The 21,585-nt window shown below is 43.3% G+C and overlaps 1 protein-coding gene across 9 annotated transcripts in view; it reads right to left on the reverse strand.

The window, feature by feature from the left end:
• ATP8A2 (ATPase phospholipid transporting 8A2) overlaps nt 1-21,585 on the reverse strand; it is a 651,437-nt gene that overhangs the window by 480,197 nt on the left and 149,655 nt on the right. For all 9 annotated transcript variants that reach the window (XM_086715021.1, XM_086715056.1, XM_086715049.1 and 6 more), the window contains 8 exons: nt 17,263-17,362; nt 16,707-16,805; nt 15,641-15,686; nt 14,945-14,985; nt 9,654-9,727; nt 7,482-7,551; nt 6,360-6,487; nt 4,992-5,103 (listed from right to left, as the gene is read on the reverse strand). In XM_086715021.1, coding sequence (XP_086571147.1) covers nt 4,992-5,103; nt 6,360-6,487; nt 7,482-7,551; nt 9,654-9,727; nt 14,945-14,985; nt 15,641-15,686; nt 16,707-16,805; nt 17,263-17,362 — 670 coding nt within the window. The remainder of the gene's footprint in view (nt 1-4,991; nt 5,104-6,359; nt 6,488-7,481; nt 7,552-9,653; nt 9,728-14,944; nt 14,986-15,640; nt 15,687-16,706; nt 16,806-17,262; nt 17,363-21,585) is intronic.

Genomic DNA, 21,585 nt, shown 5'->3' on the forward strand with positions numbered 1-21,585 from the left:
ACGAGCCTGGTCTCTCAGGTGCCAACACTGGTTTGTGAAAATCGGGTGATTTGAAAGCTTGAAGGGCACTCACTGGCCTTAAAAATGGTGCCTTGTTCAAAACTTAACTCATGACTCTTCACTATTTTTCATTCATCTGATCAGTAAAAAAAAACGTAGGATGAGAAGGTCTCCAAACATAAAAACATGGATCAAGTCACAACATAACAAAATCAAGATGCAAACAGGGAGCAATCCATCCCTATGTTCCCTCGATAATACGGTTCCACAACATCGCTGAAACTGTCACCAAACCCACCAATGCTACCCTCATGATCTGGTTTCCTGTAGGGGTGGGGAGGCGGGGAATCGTTTTACGGGCAATTTTGAAGTGCTTAAGTATTTAAACAGCCCAGCAGCATTTTCCTTTATATATCCTCTCTTCTCCCTTTCACTTCAGTTCTCTGAATTATTTGTCCTTTACAGACTTTTTTTTTAATGTTTATTTTATGGGGCACCTGGGTGGCTCAGTCAGTTAAGCTTCCGACTTCAGCTCAGGTCACAATCTCACGCTTCGTGGGTTCGAGCCCCGCGTCGGGCTCTGTGCCGACAGCTCTGAGCCTGGAGCCTGCTTCGGATTCTGTGTCTCCCTCTCTCTCTGCCCCTCCCCTACTCATGCATGTTCTCGTTCTCTCTCTCAAAAAATAAGTAGTAAAAAAAAGAATTTAAAATGTTTATTTTGAGAGAGAGAGAATGAATGGGGGAGGGACAGAGAGAGAGGGAGAGAGAGAATCCCAAGCAGGCTCCATGCTCCATGCAGGGCTGGATCCTAGGACTGTGAGATCGTGACTTGAGCTGAAATCAAGTCGAAGACTTGACCAACTGAGCCACCCAGGCACCCCTGTCCTTTACAGACTTTAAAATTTCCTTTAGAATCTAAATGGAAGTCCATTAGTGAAGGTTGACCCATCAAAAATCAAATCCCATCTACAGGTTGATGGGGACAACATATCACCTCCGGTCTTATGGAAAGAGCAAGAGACCCATTCCAAGACTCCCTATCCCAATCTTTTAAAACTCATGATCTTATCTTTTCGTGTTTATTTTTGAGAGACAGAGAGACAGAGAGAGAGTCAGAGTGTGAGTGGGGGAGGGGCAGAAAGAGAGGGGGACACAGAATCCAAAGCAGGCTCCAGGCTCCGAGCTGTCAGCACAGAGCCCGATGTGGGGCTCGAACTCACAAGCAATGAAACCATGACCTGAACCAAAGTCGGACGCTTAACCGGCTGAGCTCACCCAGGAGCCCCGAGATTGTATCATTTTTAACAAACGTTCACTGGAGGCACAGAGACAAAAAAAATTACAATACACATCATTTCTGTGACTTCATTAGTTTCTTGGCTTCTGATCTTTTCCAACTATTGAGTCCTGGCCAGTGAACAGGGTTAGGAAAAGCTATCTTGTGTCCAATATTAGAGCCCAAAGCTTCAATCACACGTAGTTCGTGCAGAGCCGAGCTCTGCCTACTCACTCCCATTCCCCGAACATCTCAACTTGCAGAGATGAGCGTGTAATGTTAATTCTGACTAGCATTGAAAATTCTTCTACAAAATTCTTAGGAAACACTGCTACTTCTGAGTAATGGAGTTCTGTAATAGAAACCAGTCAAAATGTCAGAGTCTGAAAAAGCTTCCAACTGACCTAAATTTCACACATTTTCGTCTCTCCTAACAGAGTAGTCAACAGAGCAACTAGTGAGAACATGCCCTCCGGAGCCATACTGCCTAGGTTCGAATCCCAACTCTCCCTCTTACCGGGTGGGTATGTCATTTCAGTAACTTACTTAGACACTCGGTCTCAGCGTCCTCATCTAGAAAGTGGGCACAACAATAGTATCTTCCTCATAGGGCCATTGTGAGGAATAAACAATTTAGTACATGCAAATTGCTTAGAACGATGAATGAAGGCACTAAGTATTTGCTGTAATTAATGTGATAATACCCCTTGCCCATTAAATCAACCAATAGAAACTGTAATATTGAAAATATTTCCACATGTAACTACACCCAACTTGAAACAAGGGAACTCTGAAGAGTGGAACACACTGCGGGAAGAGCTTAAAGAACGAATGTGAAAGTAGCAGACCCCTAAAGCAATTGTGCTTCCTCTCTGTGGTCAAGCAGCACACGTACAGACAAAAACGTTAGTTCACAAGCAGAACGGTTTCCAGCTACAGGTGTTATATTATATTCCACTTAAAAGCTCCTTATTTTTAGTTGTTTTTCCAGTCCTAAAGGCACGGTGCACCTAGCACAGATGTTTCTGGGGCTTTCCATCATTCTGCACTCAAACAGTCAACACGTAACAAGCCTCGCATGGGTTTATCACGTGTAGGTGCGATGAGAAGCACCCATCTCACGAGACGCAAACTTCATGAGGTAACTCTGTGCACATCTTGCTCAATAACAAGATGATGGGATCATTTTTAGGCATAACTTAATTATCTCTTACACCTTAGCTACAAAGCTACACTACCAATGTCACCCTGAAAAAAACAACCGGCATACAAGGAGTCTCGGAGAGGGGTGAAATTTGTAACATGCACAATCTAAACACCGGTCTTGGGGTCCCAAACTTGAGCTCTTTGTCACCTCTGTCACGTCACCATCAAAACACAAGTGATCTGGGGCACCTGGGTGGCTCAGTCGGTTAAGCGGCCAACTTCGGCTCAGGTCACGACCTCACGGTTTGTGAGTTCGAGCCCCGCATCGGGCTCTGTGCCGAGGGCTCGGAGCCTGGAGCCCGCTTCCGATTCGGTGTCTCCCTCTCTCTCTCTGCCCCTCCCCCACTCACTCTCTCTCTCAAAAATAGACATTAAAAAATTTTTAAAAACCAAAACAAAACAGAAGCGAGCTGGTTAGTGGAGTGTTCTAATCAGCTCTGAACTGGTGAGGACCCAGCCGGGAGGACAGACCAGACGCCTCTCGGATTCACCGAAGGATCGTGAGCCATCCAAGAAGGGCCTCAGCATTCACTACTTATTCTTCGGGCTGCCACGGACCCCCACCCTCTCGTACACACACCCCCCTCCCCCGCAGCCATTCCAACACACCATGCCATTCCATCCCAGGCCCGGAACTTCTCCGCGACCTCCTCCTCCTCCTCCTCCGCTGGGAGCTTTCCTTACCCAGGTGAGGGCACTCCTTCCCTGAAGCCCCTCAAGCAGAGAGTGCTTACACGCCTCGGCCTCGGAAGCTGGTGGCACTTCTGACGCTTTATGCCTCTGATGCCACGTTAAAACGCTCCCCCGTGACATTCACGTCATTCGGCTACGCCGCCTTCTGCCTTTTCTCTCAGCGAGTCCGCCGACCTCTCAGCCATGGCCCCCACACTCCCAGGAGGTGAGCATTTGGCTTAAGGCATCCATCTTGGCCCCAGGGCTGCCATCATCCCGTCTTCACGACCATAGCTCCGACCGCCAGATGCGTGGTCTCTCAGCCCCATATTTCCCAGCCTCCCACAGTCCTACCGTCGGCCTCCCCCTCCCCCGGCTCACTCTCAGGTCTCTCCGCCCAAGAAACCCCAGGACGAGCACTCCACACGGCCTGTCACGCAGCAGCTGCAGCAGCCTTCGAGCCTCACGAGCCTCTGAAGCCTCCTCACGTTCACCACCTCCCCACCCTCCACCTCCCGCCACCCTGACTCCGTTGCATTTCCCAGCTGGGGCGGACGTGGGCTCCAACGCGTCAATTGTTCTAGTCAACAGTTAACTCTCTCCTCTTCCATCATCTGATGAAAAGAGCGGACCAACTCAAGAGCACCCCTCTCTCTAACCCTCCATCTAAAATGTGCTTTCAGGGGCGCCTGGGTGGCGCAGTCGGTTAAGCGTCCGACTTCAGCCAGGTCACGATCTCATGGTCCGGGAGTTCGAGCCCCGCGTCAGGCTCTGGGCTGATGGCTCGGAGCCTGGAGCCTGTTTCCGATTCTGTGTCTCCCTCTCTCTCTGCCCCTCCCCCGTTCATGCTCTGTCTCTGTCTGTCCCATAAATAAATAAAAACGTTGAAAAAAAAAATTAAAAAAAAAAAAAATAAAATGTGCTTTCAGCACGGAGTCCGCTAATGGCCCCAATCCTGGGGGGCCTGGCCCTTCTGTAGTCACCCACAGGACTTGACTGTGCTACCCGGTAATTCCCCATTACTCCTTAGTCCATGTGGCTCCCAGAGGGTGAGTTGGGCCTTTCACTATTGCATCCATATAGGCCAGCTCAAGACTTGGTGCACGGTGGTCACTAAATGTTTTTGAACGAAGAAGTACAGTCAAATATATGCTTCGGAAGCGAAACTAAAGAGCAGACAAGCCAAAAGCCGATTCTCATGAACAGCAACCGTTAGCAAAGTAAGATGCCAAACGAAACCAAAGAAATGTGAGAAATGACACATCAGGACACTGATTTATACAGAATTTCAAAACCTGTCTGGCAAAACACATCAAAATACAAATGCGGGCTGCTTCAAACCCACAAATAATAATTTAAAAATCACGATCAGGGAGAAAGCAAAATCATTTCAACTTAATTTTTTTTTTTTTTTGGTGTATGAGGAATAAACATCAACTCAAAAATAACTGATTTTACATTGCCAAGGGTTCAATTAAAAGGACAATTTACTGTAAAATCCTAATTCACAGGGTGAGGAAGAGAAGCAGAGAAATAAGGAAGTTAGAATGAATCCCCGCTTAAGTGCAGAAGATAAAATAAGTTAGAACTGTTTGTCCCCCTCAGTCTGGAAAACAAAGACCATCGATATTTCAAGCAAGAGATAATACACATGCGATACGATCATAGAAATCCAGGAAAAACTACCCAAGGAATCAGGTACGTCCTTTCCAAATTTAGGTCACAAACTTGAGCTTCCCAAATGCAACACCTGCATTTGCACTCTCTACTCTAGAAAAACGGAAAGAAAAAATAAATTCTAAAACCAGCATTGTTTTTCAGCATAGAAATGTTTTACCTGCATGAGTTTGGTGTCGTGTCCAGTATAAACAACTATGCCAAAGACCCACTGAGTGTTTCTAAGCTGTGTACCTCTTAATAAGATCTGGTCGGGCCCAAGGGGAACAGGGCTAAAAATAAGAAACAACATTTATATTTAATGATAGTGTGACACATGAGCATGAGCTTTTCCCTTAAACATAAACCCACAATTAGTCTATTAATTTGATTGTTCCTTTTAGTCAAATTTGAATTATTTCACTGAGACACAGGGGCAATAAAGGTTACCGATGCCTTAATCTAAAAAAAAAAAAAAAAAAAAAAAAAAAAAAAAAAGTGTCATCCTATCCATTTATCACCACGAGGAAAAAAATATAGATTGTTTTTCCTACAAAAATGTTAGAGGGAATCGTGTTCTCTTACAACCCAGTTATGAAACTCCACACCCAATAAGGAAATTGCTAAAATAACCAGAAGCTTATTCATTTGGAAAACCCAGTTTATTTTAGAGACTACTACAACAAAAAAGAAGCAAAAGAGCTATAATATCAAATTTGTCAAGGATGACTTAACGGTTAAATAAGGGACTGGGTGATAATTTAGAAATTCAAAATGAAGATATGGAACACGGAATGGTTCTGCATGCTAAATGAAAACCAAGAAAGCAGTCACAGCTGTCATAGTTATTTTGGGTTGATTCCCATGATCAGATCCTTCCCTTTGGGTCTGTTCAAAATGCAAAGGTGGGAAGCATGGATAAGGAGCACGCAGATTATAGATGGGCAGAAGGGAGACACTGCGCATCAACGGAAGGACAAAAATGACTCTCTAACAATCAAACAAATGTCAAGAGGACAAAGACAAAAGAATACAGACAACAGAGCGTGAATATTCAAAAAAAAGGGGGGGGGTAATTGCGTTTCCTTCCACTCAACTTCATAAACACAAATGCTACTTAGAAGAATGCTATCCAAAAAAACCCAAAAGGACATTTCTCTAATGAACAGATTGGCTCTTATACCCCTCAATGCTTCTCTTCTGCTTTTCTGGACAATTTTATGCAGCCCAAACCATCTCTCCTCCCTGGTAGGTAATTTTACACACAGAAAAAACAGTCCATACTGTTAACCTCATTTCAGACCCTCAGGCTGTTTTTCTTGACAAAAACCAGTTCTTTCCTTAAATTTAAGGGAAGGTTTATATGGACTGAAATTGTGTTTTGGGAAAAGCTCAGTCTCTCATATCTAAGCGAAACCTACAAAATCTCATGATTTTAAGACATTATGAAATCAAAAAACAAACTGATAGTTTCCAAAGCTCCATTTCAAACAAACAACAACAACACAGAAACAAAAATAAAAACTAAGTGCAAAGTGAAAAGTGATACCTTTTCCCATCTACGTGCAAGTTTCCAGTGAAGTCATAGAGGTGGCGATTGGGTCCCTCACATTCTATGGTTCCAGATAACTTCATCAATACTTCCCTTGTTTGCATGTCAGCAGTGTGACTCAAACCCTAAAATGTTAAACCAAAAGAGGAACGTGAACACAATCTTCCAGGTTTAGGGACGGCATTCAGCAACCCCACTGTTAATCCAAAAGAAATAATGTATCAGCAAAAATGGAATAACTGGGGAGGCTGACAAATCAAACCACCGGTCCCTCAAGACAGACTCTACAGGCAGCCTTCGCTATAGCAACCTAATCAAAAGTTTCCAAAGATTTCAGTGAAGTACAAAGTTCAGATTCTACGACTGTGCTGGGAACATCCATGATCAAGTAACCACGTACTCAAACACCTTACGGAGTGAACACTCTATCAGTTCTATCTTAACACAAGTCATAAAAACAGAATAAAGTAGCCTTTTAATATAGTATTATATGAGTATCATATCTAGCACTTAGCAACTCTTCTTTAAACAGAAAAAAAAAAAAACTACCTAAATCAAATACCTAAGGTAGAAAAGAAAAATACGTGGACAGAACTATCAAATTCAACTTTATGCAGCAGAAAACGTACATGTCAAATGCTTACAGTTTGTACTATATTAAAGACCACTTTTCATTCTAGAATGAAAACATATGGTAAGAGCAGTTTTAAGGCACAGAAATTTCATACCTAATATATAACTCTCTAGAATTAAAGTCTCAGTTAAAACAATAGTGTAAAGTTAGGTACCCACACCTTGTCTACTCCATATCCCCATATAGATGCTGCCCTTTCCACCACGTGACTCAACCTAGCTGACAGGATGTCTTTCCATCTGCACTAACAGGCAGAAATCTAGGACGTAAATTAAGGCAAGATACCCTTCGTGACTCATACTTGGATGAAGCTCACTATTTTAATTTTGCTGTCGCTCTGAAGAGGTTCCCTTCAGAATAAAAGCCACATTCTTCTCAGGGATTCCTTTTTTATCTCTAGGAAAAGCACTGACTGGTACAGCGGACCAAATTGGCAATTGGGGGGGGGTCTCCGTAGCAGCACAAGTCTTAAAAGGTAACTTTACCTGACGAATTTTAAGGTTCGTCTCCCCATCCAGATTAGCTGTTTCAACGTAACACATCGCCTGAGGTTCACTATGAAGAGAGAAATTTCAAAAGCCAAAGGTTAGTAAGATCCCTTCCCCAAATTCCCAGCTCATAAAGTCTCTACCAGAAAGTGTGTCTGCTGACTGGCCCTTCAACCACTTCAGTAGTAACTGACCAGAAAGACCCTCCTCTTTGGGGCTCAACACCAATACCAAGTGGTCTGCCCAATTATCCACCATTATGGGCCCCCCATAATGGCTGCTTGACCTTAAGCAACAGAAATAACTAAAGAAGAATGAGAAGGGGATTGGTGGGTTGAGGGAAACACAAGATGTTCCGGCTAAGACCCAACTACCGTGTCCGGATGACCCTTCGAGTCTGAGACTCAGTCTGCTCCCGACCAAAAGAGCTACCCTAGGCAGAGCCAGAACAAACACATCTCTTGAAGAACGTTACAGCCACTGTTCAGGAATCAAGACACAGGCTTGGCAGGCCTTCCCTGCACCTTTTACTGTGTCAACAGGTAACTTTTTTTTTTTTTTTTTAATGTTTATTTATTTTTGAGACAGAGAGAGAGACAGAGTGCAAGTGGGGGAGGGGCAGAGAGAGAGGGAGACACAGAATCTGAAACAGGCTCCAGGCTCTGAGCTGTCAGCACAGAGCCCGATGCGGGGCTCGAACCCACGAACTGCGAGATCATGACCTGAGCCGAAGTCGGACGCTCAACCGACTGAGCCACCCAGGCGCCCCTCAACAGGTAACTTTTTAATCCAAACACCTACTTGTAAGGACAGAACATATGAAGAAGAAGAAACATGGAAGATACTGTATTCCTACTTCCAATCATAGAGGTTAAGAGAACAGAACCTGCAAGCCACTGGCTGAGTCCAAATCTCCTCTCGCTACATTGGTGGCGCGTGTGGACTTGGAAGTTGTTCAATCTTTGTTTTCTCATGTAAATAGCAGGGACAGCAAGGGTTTGGGGAATATTAAGTGTGATGACGGACTCAGCGGACAGCTTAGCACAATGTACAGACTCAAACACTAGTGAGCAGCCTAGGAACACATGGTCAGCTGGGACAATCTCACATTAAAACCAGGTTTTCTGAGGGTTACGGTGAAAATTCACAGCCAAAACTGTCAAATGATCCACATTTCACTATTTCTGTCGTTACTAATCAAGAGGGACAAACGTGAATCCTGCCTTATGTGGTATTTTTCCTCCTCTATAGGCCTAGGACTCTATCGTCACACCTTTTAGCTCGAGCAAGACAATTCACGCTAAGGCTTAAAATCCAATATGTGACCAGATCCAACAAAAGCAGCACTGTCTGTAGTCAGAGAAAATGCAAACGGTGTAAGTATCTAGGACTCCCCACAGTACATAAATACAGGAAGTTTTAGACTCATCATATAATTTGATCTTGAACTCATGAACAGAAGTTTACTCATATCCTAATTTTAGCATCCTTTCTTTGATATTCACTTTTATGTATTAAGCCAAGGAGAAGTCAAGGACTACACGGTCCATGATTCAGGTCATGTAGGAATTGGTGATACCTTTCCAGCACGAAACTACGTGGAGAACGTGGCAATGGCATTTGGGTGGAAAGGGGGACAAAACATGGAGGAATAGAGGGGCAACAGATCTATCTGCAGATCGTGTCTATGCTGTGAAAATGGAACAGATCTCTGAGCAGCTAGTAAAGGAGACCCTAGGTTCCACGGGAAGACTCCTGGCTGGACCCACCAGGAGACTGGTTCTCAGGTCTCAGAGATGCTGCAAGCTGGGTACCATGAAGGAATCACTCCCCTGCTCTGGAATGTTTCCGGTGAATGACAAATAGCCCACAATAGCTAGGAGACTAAAATGAACCAATAAACATAGAAGAGTTTTGCAAAAGTACACGGGAATGAATAGGAGAAAGAAAACAGGATCAAGGCAGGAAAAAAAAAAAAAAAAAGAGGCAAATGACGAGTCACAGAAGAACAGGCCAGAGAGAGAGAGAGAGAGAGAGAGAGAGAGAGAGAGAGGCTGGTGCCGTGGAGGGTGGAAGCAAAAAGGTGCCTTGTGATTCCCGTAGTCACCATTTAATGCTTTATTGTTCGTAATGTTTATTTCAAAAAACGTGCCCATTAGCACAGCTGACCTGGAGGATAGCAGGACCATGTCTGCTGGAAGATACTGCCCATTGACGACCTTCACAATGTCTCCCACCGCCACCTAGAAAACCAGGGACAGGGTCAGAGGAGCATGAAAGGCAAGCACAAACAGTGACTAAGGTGGTTAAATATTTGAAGAAAACATTACTATATAATTATGCCCTGAAATTCAAGACACAAGCCCAAATTATTTTCCTTGATAAGAACGGAAGCAAAGTCTTTCACTACAAATGGTAATATGGCCTCTCTGCAGTGGATGCTGAATGAAAAAGAAAAACAAAACAAAAACAGAAAGGGAGAGTAAGGAAACACGAGTCAGAACAACTATCAAGGTCTCCTTTTCTCATGATGATTCCATCCAGTTGCAAATTCCACCCCTGAACTCTACAACAATCCCATAGCTATACACAGTAGCGGGGGGTTGGGGGGGGGGGGGTTGGCTGAGTACAGCTCCAGAGCCAGCCTGAAGGCCGGGCTCAAATCCCCCGGCTGGACTCCTCACTGTCCCTATATGACTCCGAGCAAGTGATGTAAACTCCGTGTGCATCTGTGTATATCATGGGGTTCACAGCACGTATTTCATGGGGTTATTTTATTTTATTTTTTTTTAATTTTTTTTTTCAACGTTTATTTATTTTTGGGACAGAGAGAGACAGAGCATGAATGGGCGAGGGGCAGAGAGAGAGGGAGACACAGAATCGGAAACAGGCTCCAGGCTCTGAGCCATCAGCCCAGAGCCCGACGCGGGGCTCGAACTCACGGAGCGCGAGATCGTGACCTGGCTGAAGTCGGACGCTTAACCGACTGCGCCACCCAGGCGCCCCACATGGGGTTATTTTAAGGAGCAATTGAGTTAACACAGATTTTCTCCATTTAACAAACAGGGAAACTGAGGCTCAAAGAGGAATCATGCGATCAACATCCCACAGCAGCCAATGAGCGTTGGACCCCAGATTCAAAACCGTGCAACTGGCCCCGTGCTCTGACTGCAAGGCAATACGAAATTCACCCACGAACAGGGCACCTGAAAGGTCCCCTGGAAACATACCACATACAACGGGGAAGATTTGTATAGCCTCACTTGCCAAAAAAAAAAAAAAAAAAAAAAAAAAAAACAAAGTCATAGTCAAAGTCAGAGACCATTTTAGGAAACAGACTCCGCTGGACAGAAGACCCCAAGGTAAGGAAAGAGGCCCTAATCTGCCAACCGTGAACACCATGGCCAAGGGTTTGGAAATCCTTTAAATAACGTCACAGAAGCAGCCAGGTAGGTAGAGTCTGGGCTTTCAAGTCAGGCCGACCTAGGTTCAAATCTGAGGCTCACAGACACTAGACAATCTTGGTAAGCCCTTCACCTCTCCGAGCCCCAGCGTCTTCACTTACAAAACGGGGAAAGACCTCGGGGCACCTGGGCGGCTCAGTCGGTTAAGCGTCCGACCGCAGCTCAAGTCATGGTCTCGCGGTTGTGAGTTCGAGCCCGGCGTCAGGCTCTGGGCTGATAGCTCAGAGTCTGGACCCTGCTTCGGATTCTGTGTCTCCCTCTCTCTGCCCCTCCCCTGCTCACTCTCTCTCAAAAATAAATAATTTTTTTTTTTTTTTTTTAACTGGGGAAAGACCAACACTTAACCTGGGAGGGCTGATGCAATGACTAAGGACGTACATACAAGCACTCAGCATGGAACAGGCATGTGCTGAGTGCTAGTCTCTACCAGCAGGAGTGACACCAAACGAACACTGGGAGTGTCAGAGTCAGAGATGCCACGATTCTCTGACAGCACGGGAACAAAGGCCGCTCTCAGCACACATTAACAAATTCAAAACTCAAAATGGGCACTAGGTCTTCCTGCTTGTTCTAACACACATTTCTGTCCTCTCGGAAATCAGGAACTTCAAACGGAGTAGTTATGAAAGTGATGCTTATGAAAGAGTGCTGGATCTTGCAGGCTGGGAGAATGCCCCTGGCAGGTGCCTGTATCTAACTTTCTAGTAGGAGAAGGAAGGTCTGCTAAACAGGTGTCCTGCCAGTGCTCCGTATCACTCACCAAAGCGTGTGAAGTAAGGAACCGTGCTCAATATAGGGAATGGTGGTAAAAGTTAAATTCCAGAACCACTGTATATCAACCTATCGGCAAAGGGCAGGCACAGAAGTATACCCCGTATTCCATAATAAAGAATATCAGGGGCGCCTGGGTGGCTCAGTCGGTGGAGCGTCCGACTTTGGCTCAGGTCTTGATCTCATGGTTCACGGGTTTAAGCTCTGCATTGGGCCCTGTGCTGACAGCTCAGAGCCTGGAGCCTGCTTTGGATTCTGTGTCTCCTTCTCTCTCTGCCCCTCCCCGGCTCACGTTTTGTCTCACTCTGTTTCTCAAAAATAAATGTAAAAAAATTTAAAAAAAAAAAAAAGAATATCAAAGAACAGAGGCTATAGGGCTATCGCGACAACCATCGGTTAAAAGGCAAGGAATGCTTATGAAAATTGAAAATGGTTTTAAACGTAAACGTATGTTATGTGAAGAGTTTAACTGCATAGAAAAAAAAAATAAGAAGCACTTAGTTAAAAATGAGAAAGGAAACCTGGTCATGTTTTCATAAGAAAAAGGCAGTGGCATTTTTGTGAACCCGGTGGGAGGACAGGGGAATTAGGGCTCCCCCCCCCCATCTTAGTTATTTCCATACAGAGGCATTTGTAGCCCACTGACAAAGTACTAAGAAGTTTCATGTGCATGAAAGACGACTTCGTTGGAAATGTGCTTGAAAATGGTTTTCTATTTGGTGTTCTTATGCCTGGTTGGCTGCTGCGCGTGTGACACTACCCAGAATGAGAATTCTTAAGGCAAGACAGAGCCCCCCCTCTGAACCCCTGAATCCACTCTAGCCTCAGGGGGTTTCTCAAGTCTCTGATTTTTGAAGGACAAGCTCAAAGGTCTCCTCAAGTCAACCAAAGCTCTCGACAGGCGCAGAAGAGTTTTCACTATTCAGCTACAGCCCAGGGACTTGCCGACTCCGGCTTTACCGTTCCAGGTGGCAGTTTCATGGCTCTGGGAAGCTTAAAGATAGCTTCCCCTGTCTTCTCCCCTATTCTCAATCTTGCTCTGAGCCACGGTGTAGATGTGCCCGCCTTTCCCGCCCACCCACCTCCGTCTGTCCTGAAGAGCACTTCCCTCTCCAAACAGTTACCTCCCGTTCATCCTTCGCAAGAACACCAGCGTATCCCGTGAGAGAAGCCTCCGCTCCTCTGAACTGCTGGACTAGTAGTCCCTCCCGTATGTTCCGCAAGCCCGCCCCTACACGGGAGCTCAGTACGTGCACTGCATTCTATTCAGCTGCCTGCCGCTCCCACTACCCGTGGGGGTGCTGGGGCAGGAGTCTGGACCCGCCGCAGCGGCCTCACCTGAGAACTTATTACAAATGCAAATTCGAGGACCCTGTGGAAATTCAGAATCAGTCATTTTCTTAAGACTACAGCCCGGGCAGCAGTCAGCGTTAGGGCAGCTGGGATGCCCCACACACCAAGGCGGAGAACCACTGTAGGCAGTTTCTCAAGGGCAGGGGCCATGCTGTACTGTTTTTTGCATTCCCCAGAGCCTAACACTGTCTCTAGTACATGCTAAGAGCTCCATTTAAACAAGCACAAGTGTTTTAAACGAAGTTAAAAAATATATGTGGCAAAGCATAGAAGAGTTATTTGGTTTGGGATTTTTTTCTAACTTCAAATGTGTGTGTGGGAGACAGCAGCAAGCTTTAGGGGTCAGTGGGGCCACCCCCTCCTGGACCCGGAATTCAGAGATCATCACTCCATTTTCTACTGTTTCCAGTAAACATCCCAAATCCAGATCACTGTCCATGGCTATCTGGGGCGGGGGAAGAGGCGGGGGCGGGCAATAGGAATCTTAGAGAAACAGAGGCCATTCCTAAGTGCAGTGGAAATCCTTGAACCCCCCCCCTCCCCCAGCACTGGGAGGAGCATTTCTAACCTGTGAAGTCAAGAATTTCAAACCACTTACTTCCAAGTAAGAGGGAGGTCGATTAGTATTTGCAATACAGGATTTCTAGATTGCTACCAAGGTTAAAGTGTTATCACAAAACACTACAAAGGGACTTAATAGGTCTCGGAACAAAATAAAAAAAAAAAAAAACTAAACTGAGGGCTGTAGGCACTATATCACAGACATTTTGCAAAGTAAAAAATTCTAGAGGCATTTTTTTAAAAAAATGGTTTTTTTAATGTTTATTCAGTTTTGAGAGAGAGAGAGAGAGCACGAGTTGAGGAGGGGCAGAGAAAGAGAGGGAGACACAGAATCCAAAGCAGGCTCCAGGCTCCGAGCCGTCAGCACAGAGCCTGACGCAGGGCTCGAACCCACAAACCGTGAGATCATGACCTGAGCCGAAGTCGGATGCTTAACCGACTGAGCCCACCAGGCGCCCCTAGAGGCATTTTTAACCACTGCTTATTAAATGTGTAACAGGAGAAACTATCGTTAAGTTAGCCCTCTAAAACGCAGTTTCCTTTTGAAATCATGTTAATCAGCTTCAAATTCTGAAGTCATGAGAGTCACCCCCAAAAGAATCTTATGACCACTAAGATGGTCCAGGTAAAACAGAGGCTCACTTCAAAAGCTAATTTTATCAGGTGCAAGATACCTAGATGGCACAGCGTATTTCTTCTAGGTTTTCTGTTCATCACCATGAACTGCCAAGAAACGCTCACCAGCCCCAAAAACCCTCCCAACCTCAGGTTTCCAGGGACACGGAGGCAAACCTTGTCAGTATCGTCAAGTTAAGACTTGGGTCGTGCCACCCAACTTCAGGACTGAAACAACACTGGTCTCCAACCCCCACTCCATCTATTTATGTTCTACAGTCAATCTTAAACCCAAAACTCTTCCCACCAAAGATGTTAGAAGCGAGACTCTCCGAAGTTAGAAAATCTTTAAAAAACTGGTTTTAGGTTAGGAGAACAGAGACCAGGGAGAAGGTCTCTTGGATTGGAGTTAGAAGCTAGAGACTGCTTTGATATTCTAGAAATATCCATATCCATCGGGAGCAACGAATTTCACAACTGAACTGACACCGTGGGTACTTTCCAGAAGACGGCGGGGGAACAGAGCCAACAAGGAGCAGTTCTAAGTAAACCTCGTGGGAAACTCCACAATGTAAAACTTACATTGGAAAGGACTGATGTCTTAGCCTGAACTTTATCTACTGCAATCAATACTAACAATTAATTCTAAGTCCCCAAGCCAGTACTTTCCGGCATATCTTTAAAATTCGTTTTTACCTCTTTCCACATAACGGTATGCCACATACCATTCCTTAACACTGAAAAAGAAAAAAAAATGTTTCAATCAACATCGGTGATAATCAAAATAAAACCAGCTTTCCAAAATCTAAAAGGCTCCTTTTACAATTCCACTTGTTACTTCCAACATGATCATATCGTTAGACATAAAGGTATACCACACCACTCCCCAAAATGGAGCCCAAATCTGTGTCCCATATGTAGGTTAATGTATACACATAAGTATAGATATATGCATATAAGTTAAATCTTGTCCTGTTTATCCCAGGAGAAAAATATCACCCTGTTGTTACGAGATTTAAAAACACACATACACATACACACACACACACACACACACACGCACGCACACAACCCCACAGATCTAATGTTCTAGAAATCAATAGAGTAAAAGAGAGAGGTAGGGCGCAATTACAAATCAAGGATGTGAATTCTTGGACATAAAATATGTCTAGCTCCTGAAAATTACCACCTTTTTGAAAATACACCAATTCTGTTCAAATCTTAAGAGCCAGGACTCACTTTTGTTGGACTGGTTTGTAATTTTGCTCTTGAAAATGTTTTATAGATCACTTCCCTCGACTTCTCTCCGTACCATTAGCTACTAATTTAAAATGCCTTAAATGCAGGTCTTAGGTTTTCCAGTGGAAAAAGTGACTCAGCCTGGTGTCTTACCTATCGTTTTCTTTTTGTTAACTGCATTGTCTGCCTTATGCCGCTTCTGTTACAAGAAAGAAAGAACGTTCTTAGATTCAAAAGTTCCAAATGAATAATTGAAACAACAAACAATAGATCAGGAAAGAAACAGGACACAAGGAAACCGACTCGCACCAACATTAATGCTATAAAATTCAGCTCGGTGGTTTGTGACCCAGCGTCGCTTGAATTCAGTAGATAAATGTAGCAAATGTGGATGCAGGTGTAAACCATGACCTTTTGGCTCCAACAAGGAGTGAGCACTCTGAAGTATGAAACTTCTCACTCCTTATTTGTTTTAGGCTCGACTAAAAAATTACTCAGGATGATAAACCCAACAACAACCAAATTCATTTTATTGGTAAAGAACTTCAGGCACAAAGTACGTTTCCTTTGATTTGTATTCCATTCATTTGTTTCCCGATTCCCAGAAAAATGTACATGTGTGTGTGAGTGTATGTGTGTGTGAGAAGGAGAGAGCCACAGACACTGCGGGGGGTGGGGTGGGAGGAAGGGAGAGAGAGAGAGAGAGAGAGAGAGAGAGAAATGGGTTGAGGGAGTGAGGAGTGGAGAGGAAGAGAAAGACTATGCAGACAAGACCACAGGTGGAGAGAGAAAAGGGGAGAAAGCATGAATACGGCTGTAGCCAATGAACTTGGAAATACACGGAGATTAACATGAGGGAAAGACTCATAAAAGTACCTCAGCCACAGCCAGCCCAACGCTGCAATAGAAGGCAGCAATATAATCCTTTCACTACCCAAATTAACAAGCTCTAAAGCAGGACACAAGGAACATTAGTGATGAAAATCAAAGAGGGGCCTCAGAGCTAACATTAGAAAATAGAGTTTGAACTACTTCTGTGCCATTGGATTTAAGACACTGTGTGTCCACGTTCCCTCCCCAAAAACAACATCGTGGGCCTTGACAGGCTAGTTAAGCTATCGACCAGTTTCCTGTCTTCAACAAAAAACCCAAAGCAACAGATAAGTTATAAGCTATATAACTTATACAACATTTTTATTGTATGAAGGCAAAAACTTACAAAATCTTCTACAATCTCTTTGATGCCTGCGATTGTTAAAATAATGATCAATGGCACCAGGGTGGTATATCTTCCTGTTGGAGATACATCTGGAATTTGCTGTAAGACAAGAGACCAAAAGAGGGAAGCTGACAAAATTTTTAAATGAAAATCCTCTCTATGTAAAAGAAAATAGGACACTCACCACTCTTTGAAGTTCTGTTCCACTTGTTAAACCAAAATGATTACATTTTAAAAACTAAGTACATGTTTTACGTATTTTAAGAATTTTATCCAACATTGCTATGTGTTTAGAACAGAAAGGGGGTTAAAAGTATCACCCGAGGGCCATTTTTCGAGGCGTCTTTTTAGTAATGCCACTGTCCTCCCAGCAATATCTAGATAAGTCTCCCTTTATGCAAAGATCATGTTTCTTCATGGAAACAATGATTGGATAAGGGGACAAATTACATCCAAGCATCATGACACTTTTTCAGTTACGTGACCTTTGAGCAAAGTCTCATTTTGCATGTAGTTAGCATTATGAATTTTAGATAACTTTTTTTAAGAACCTTACCTGTAATAAGGCAATGAAGAGGAAGAAGGCGTTAGCAGCTCTTCTAATCTGCTCATACAAGAATCGAGGTAGAAACGTCAACACGCTGTACTTGGCCGTACTGAAAGGACAAAGAAAAATGATAGCGTCGGTTACAAACGTAAGTTCTAAAAAGCAAGAAGATGAAGTTTCAAGAATTTTACAAGTGGTTTGAAAAGTAAAGTAGTTCAAACTTCAGGACAAGAAAATTGCCATGCTGGCCCTTTACAAAATCTTGTAAAAGGACACACCTGACAAGAAAATCTTCCAATGGGATCTCTGTTTTCAAATTTAGACACATTTACTATTCACACGGTGTGAGCAGGGACATTTGTCCACCTTCTGGGAGCTATAGTAAGCACATCAAGAATATTAGTTAAAGGAAGACATGTCTCAAGGATCGCAAAACAGAAAGAGGTACACATTCCAAATGCAGAAGATACGAACACTGAAGTAGATAGAAATGCCTTGGGTAATTCACACAACGGGGTAGAATTATGACGCCATGATTTGTGATGCACGATAGTTCTTAATAGAAAGCCATCGATTCAATGCAGCAAGTTAATTCCATAAAGTATGCCCTGGGTACCAGGAAGGTATCCCTCTGGATACCTACCACAGGTGGGGGCTTTATTTTTGGTCAACCACACCTGAAAAATCTCCATTCCTATCACATCCTTTACTCATGCTTGCTTGGAACGGTTTTCCAGTTTTACTAAGAAATAATTGATATACATCACTGTATAACTTAAGGTGCACAGCATGATGCTCCGATTTACATCTATCGTGAAGTGGTTAACACAACAGGTTCAGCCAACACCCATCTTCTCATATGGGCACAAGCAAACTTTAACTTTCATATCTATCATACAGCAGTGGTAGCTATCGTCATCATGTTGTACATTACATTCCTTGTACTTATCTCCTAACTGGACGTTTGTAACTTTTGGCCACCTTATCCAATTTCCTTCCTCCCACCCTCCACTTCTGGTAATTACAGGTTTCATCTTTTTCTAGGAGTTTGGGTTTGGATTCTTTAGATTCTACGTGTGTGAGATCATGCAGTATGTCCTCTTTTTCCGATTTACTTCACTTACTTCACGTGCCTTCAGGGTCTATCCACATCTCAAGTGGTAGGGCTCCCTCATTTTCTGTGGCTGAGTAATATTCCACTTTATGCATATACCACAACTTCTTCATCCATTCACCCATCAACAGACAGGCTGTTTCCCTGTCTTGACTCAACAGTGCTGCTATATTGCCCAAAGTTGAACTGATGGGTCATAGGGTAGTTATATTTAATTCTGTGAGGAAACTCCATACTGTTCTCCCCAGTGGCTGCACCAGTTTATATCTCCACATCCATGCCAGCATTTGTTATCTTTTTTTGATGCTGGCTATCCAAATACGTGTAATGTGATAGGTCCTTATGGTTTTAATTTGTATTTCTCTAATGACTAGTGATGCTGAGCATCTTTTCATGTGCCTATTGGCTTTTCGTCTATCTTCTTTGGATAAGTGTCTATTCAGGTCCTTTGCCCATTTTTCAACTGACATTTCTTTCTATCGAGTTGTAGGAGTCTTTTATATATATTATATACTAGCCCCTTATCAGATACTTGGTTTGCAAATGCATTTTCCCCATTCCACAGATTCTCTTTTCACTTTATTGATGGTTTCTTTGGCTGGGCAGAAGCTTTTGACTTGGAGGTAGTCCCACTTGTTTTTCATTTTGTTGCTTGGGTTTCAGGGCTCACATCCAAAAAATCACCAAAACCCACGTCAACGAGCTTGTTTCTATGTTCTCCTGCAAGAGTTTCATGGCTTGCGGTCTTACACTTAAGTCTTTACTTCAAGTTAATTTTTGTAAGTGGTGTAAGATGGGGGTCTAGTTTCATTCTTTGACATGTGAGTATCCAATTATCCCAGCACCTTATTGAAAAGATGGTCTCTTCTCCCTTGAGAATTCTTGGCTCCCTCTCCAAGTATCAGTGGACCATATATACTCGGGTTTATTTCTGGGCTCTTGATTCAGTTCTGTTGATCTATTTGTCTGTTTTTATGCCAAGACCATACTGTCGTGATGACTATGGCTTTAGAGTATAGCATTAACTTACGAAGTGTAATGCCTCTCACTGTGTTCTTCCTTCTCAGAATTTCTTTGGCTATTTAGGGTCTTGTGTGGTTCCATATCATTTTAGCAGTGTTTTTTCCACTTCTGTAAAAAATGCCACTGGATCTCGACAAATATTGTGTTGAATCTGTAGATGTTCCCATTTTTGTTTCCACCTGGGACATCCTCTCTCACCAAATGGTCTCTCCTTCCCATCTTACCCCCTCAAACTTATATATCCCATTAAATTTGGTCAAATCACAGACTCTTTTTCCTCCAAGCCCACAGGATGGTGTTTGTCCCTACATTATATGGTCTCTGCTTTGCTTTGTATTATATTTATCCATCCCCAAAATAGATTCTGGGAACATTAAGATGCTTACTTCAACTTCCTATGTTCCCACTACATAGCAGATAATCAATGAATAATGAAATAATCCAAAGACATAAAGTGAGAAGCTGAAGGGGCCAAATGAACCAGATTTCTTTTGGCTGCTCAAAGGCTTACCAATAAGAAGTACCCGCTTGACTCCTAGTTTGCCTTCTGAAGACCTAATTCTGAGCCAACTCTTTTTTTTTTTTTATTGCCTTTTTAAAATATTTCTTTAATTTAAACTTTAAGTTAGGGGATATACAGTGCAATATTGGTTTCAGAAGTAGAAAACTCAGTGATTCATCACTTATATAACACCCAGTGCTCATCACAACAAGTGCCCTCCATAATACCCATCACCAATCTAGCCCATCTCCTACCCACCTCCCTCCATCAACCCTGTCTGTTCTCCATCATGAAGAATCTTTTGTGGTTTGTTCCCTTTCTTCTCTTTATCCCCCCGCCCCCACCCTTCTTATATGTTCATCTGTTTCTTAAATTCCACCTAGGAGCAAAATATTATTTGTCTTTCTCTGACTTATTTCACTTCGCATTAATACACTCTAGCTCTATCCACGTCATCACAAATGGCAAGATTTCATTCTTTTTGATGGCTGAGTTATATTCCATGGTGTGTGTGTGTGTGTGTGTGTGTGTGTGTGTGTGTGTGTGTGTACATATATACCCCATCTGCTTTACCTATTCATCAGTCGATGGACATTTAGGCTCTCTCCATAGTTTGGCTATTGTTGATAATGCTACTATGAACATCGGGGTGCATATACCCCTTTGAATCTGTATTTTTGTATCCTTTGAGTAATACCTAACAGTGCAACTGCTGGATCGTGGGGTAGTTCCATCTGAGCCAACTCTTAACTGAAATATATGATAGCAAGATTATCCAGCAGAACAACACAACACACAAATACACAACAAATCAGAAACACCAAGATAGAAGAGCAAATGCCTCAGGAGACAGAACACTAGGGGCATATATACTGCTATAAGTCCCAACGACAAAATAATAAAACCAGGCAACTCAAAAAATATAGCATCTTAAGATCACCTGAGGAAACAGGAAACTGTCCCATGTACCATTTACTGCTACTGTCTCAGAAAAGATCATCCCCATGGTACATCAGCCTTGTGTTTCACAATACACACTGGAGTCATCCTCAGAGAATTATTTTTAGCCTTCGTCTGCTTACAGTATTAAATATACATATAGACAATTACATGAAAACCACTTCTAAGACCGTTCAAACGTAAAGATTCTGACACTTGAAGGGATATCACTGAACCAGCTAGAAAATACGTTTGCATGGAGCCCCCATTCATTTATGTAGCCCGTTGGGGTATAAGACGTCACTGTAAAATTTTGCCAGACAGAACAAACTAGCTGCAATCAAGCTCATTAAAGAGTAGGGAAAATATATCAAGTTCACGTACACGACAGTACATGTCGTATAAAGTTACGGTATAAAGTTCTCTTAACTACAGTTTAGAGGACAAATTCAAACGGAACATCACGTATTCCTTTATGGTGTACTGACCACTGAAACAAAGCAAACAACGTTTATCGTAAAGAAAACAGGAAAATTCATATACTTGAAGACGAAAAAGCATCTTATAAAGTAGCGTGACTATAAACCCCAGATTCCATCTGTATGGAACAGACACACTCACACTGACGGTACATGACCCTGTCTACGCGTGAACGTTTCCCAATTCAGTAAGATACTAAGTGTGCGTTAAGAGGACCCGCCTGTCTCTGAAATGCCGTAAAGGTTTGGAGTAGACAGAGATCCCATTTATGTGA

The sequence above is a fragment of the Puma concolor genome, chromosome A1 (genome assembly GCF_028749965.1).
Source record: "Puma concolor isolate L17-30 chromosome A1, mPumCon1.1.hap2, whole genome shotgun sequence".
Classification (NCBI taxonomy): domain Eukaryota; kingdom Metazoa; phylum Chordata; class Mammalia; order Carnivora; family Felidae; genus Puma; species Puma concolor.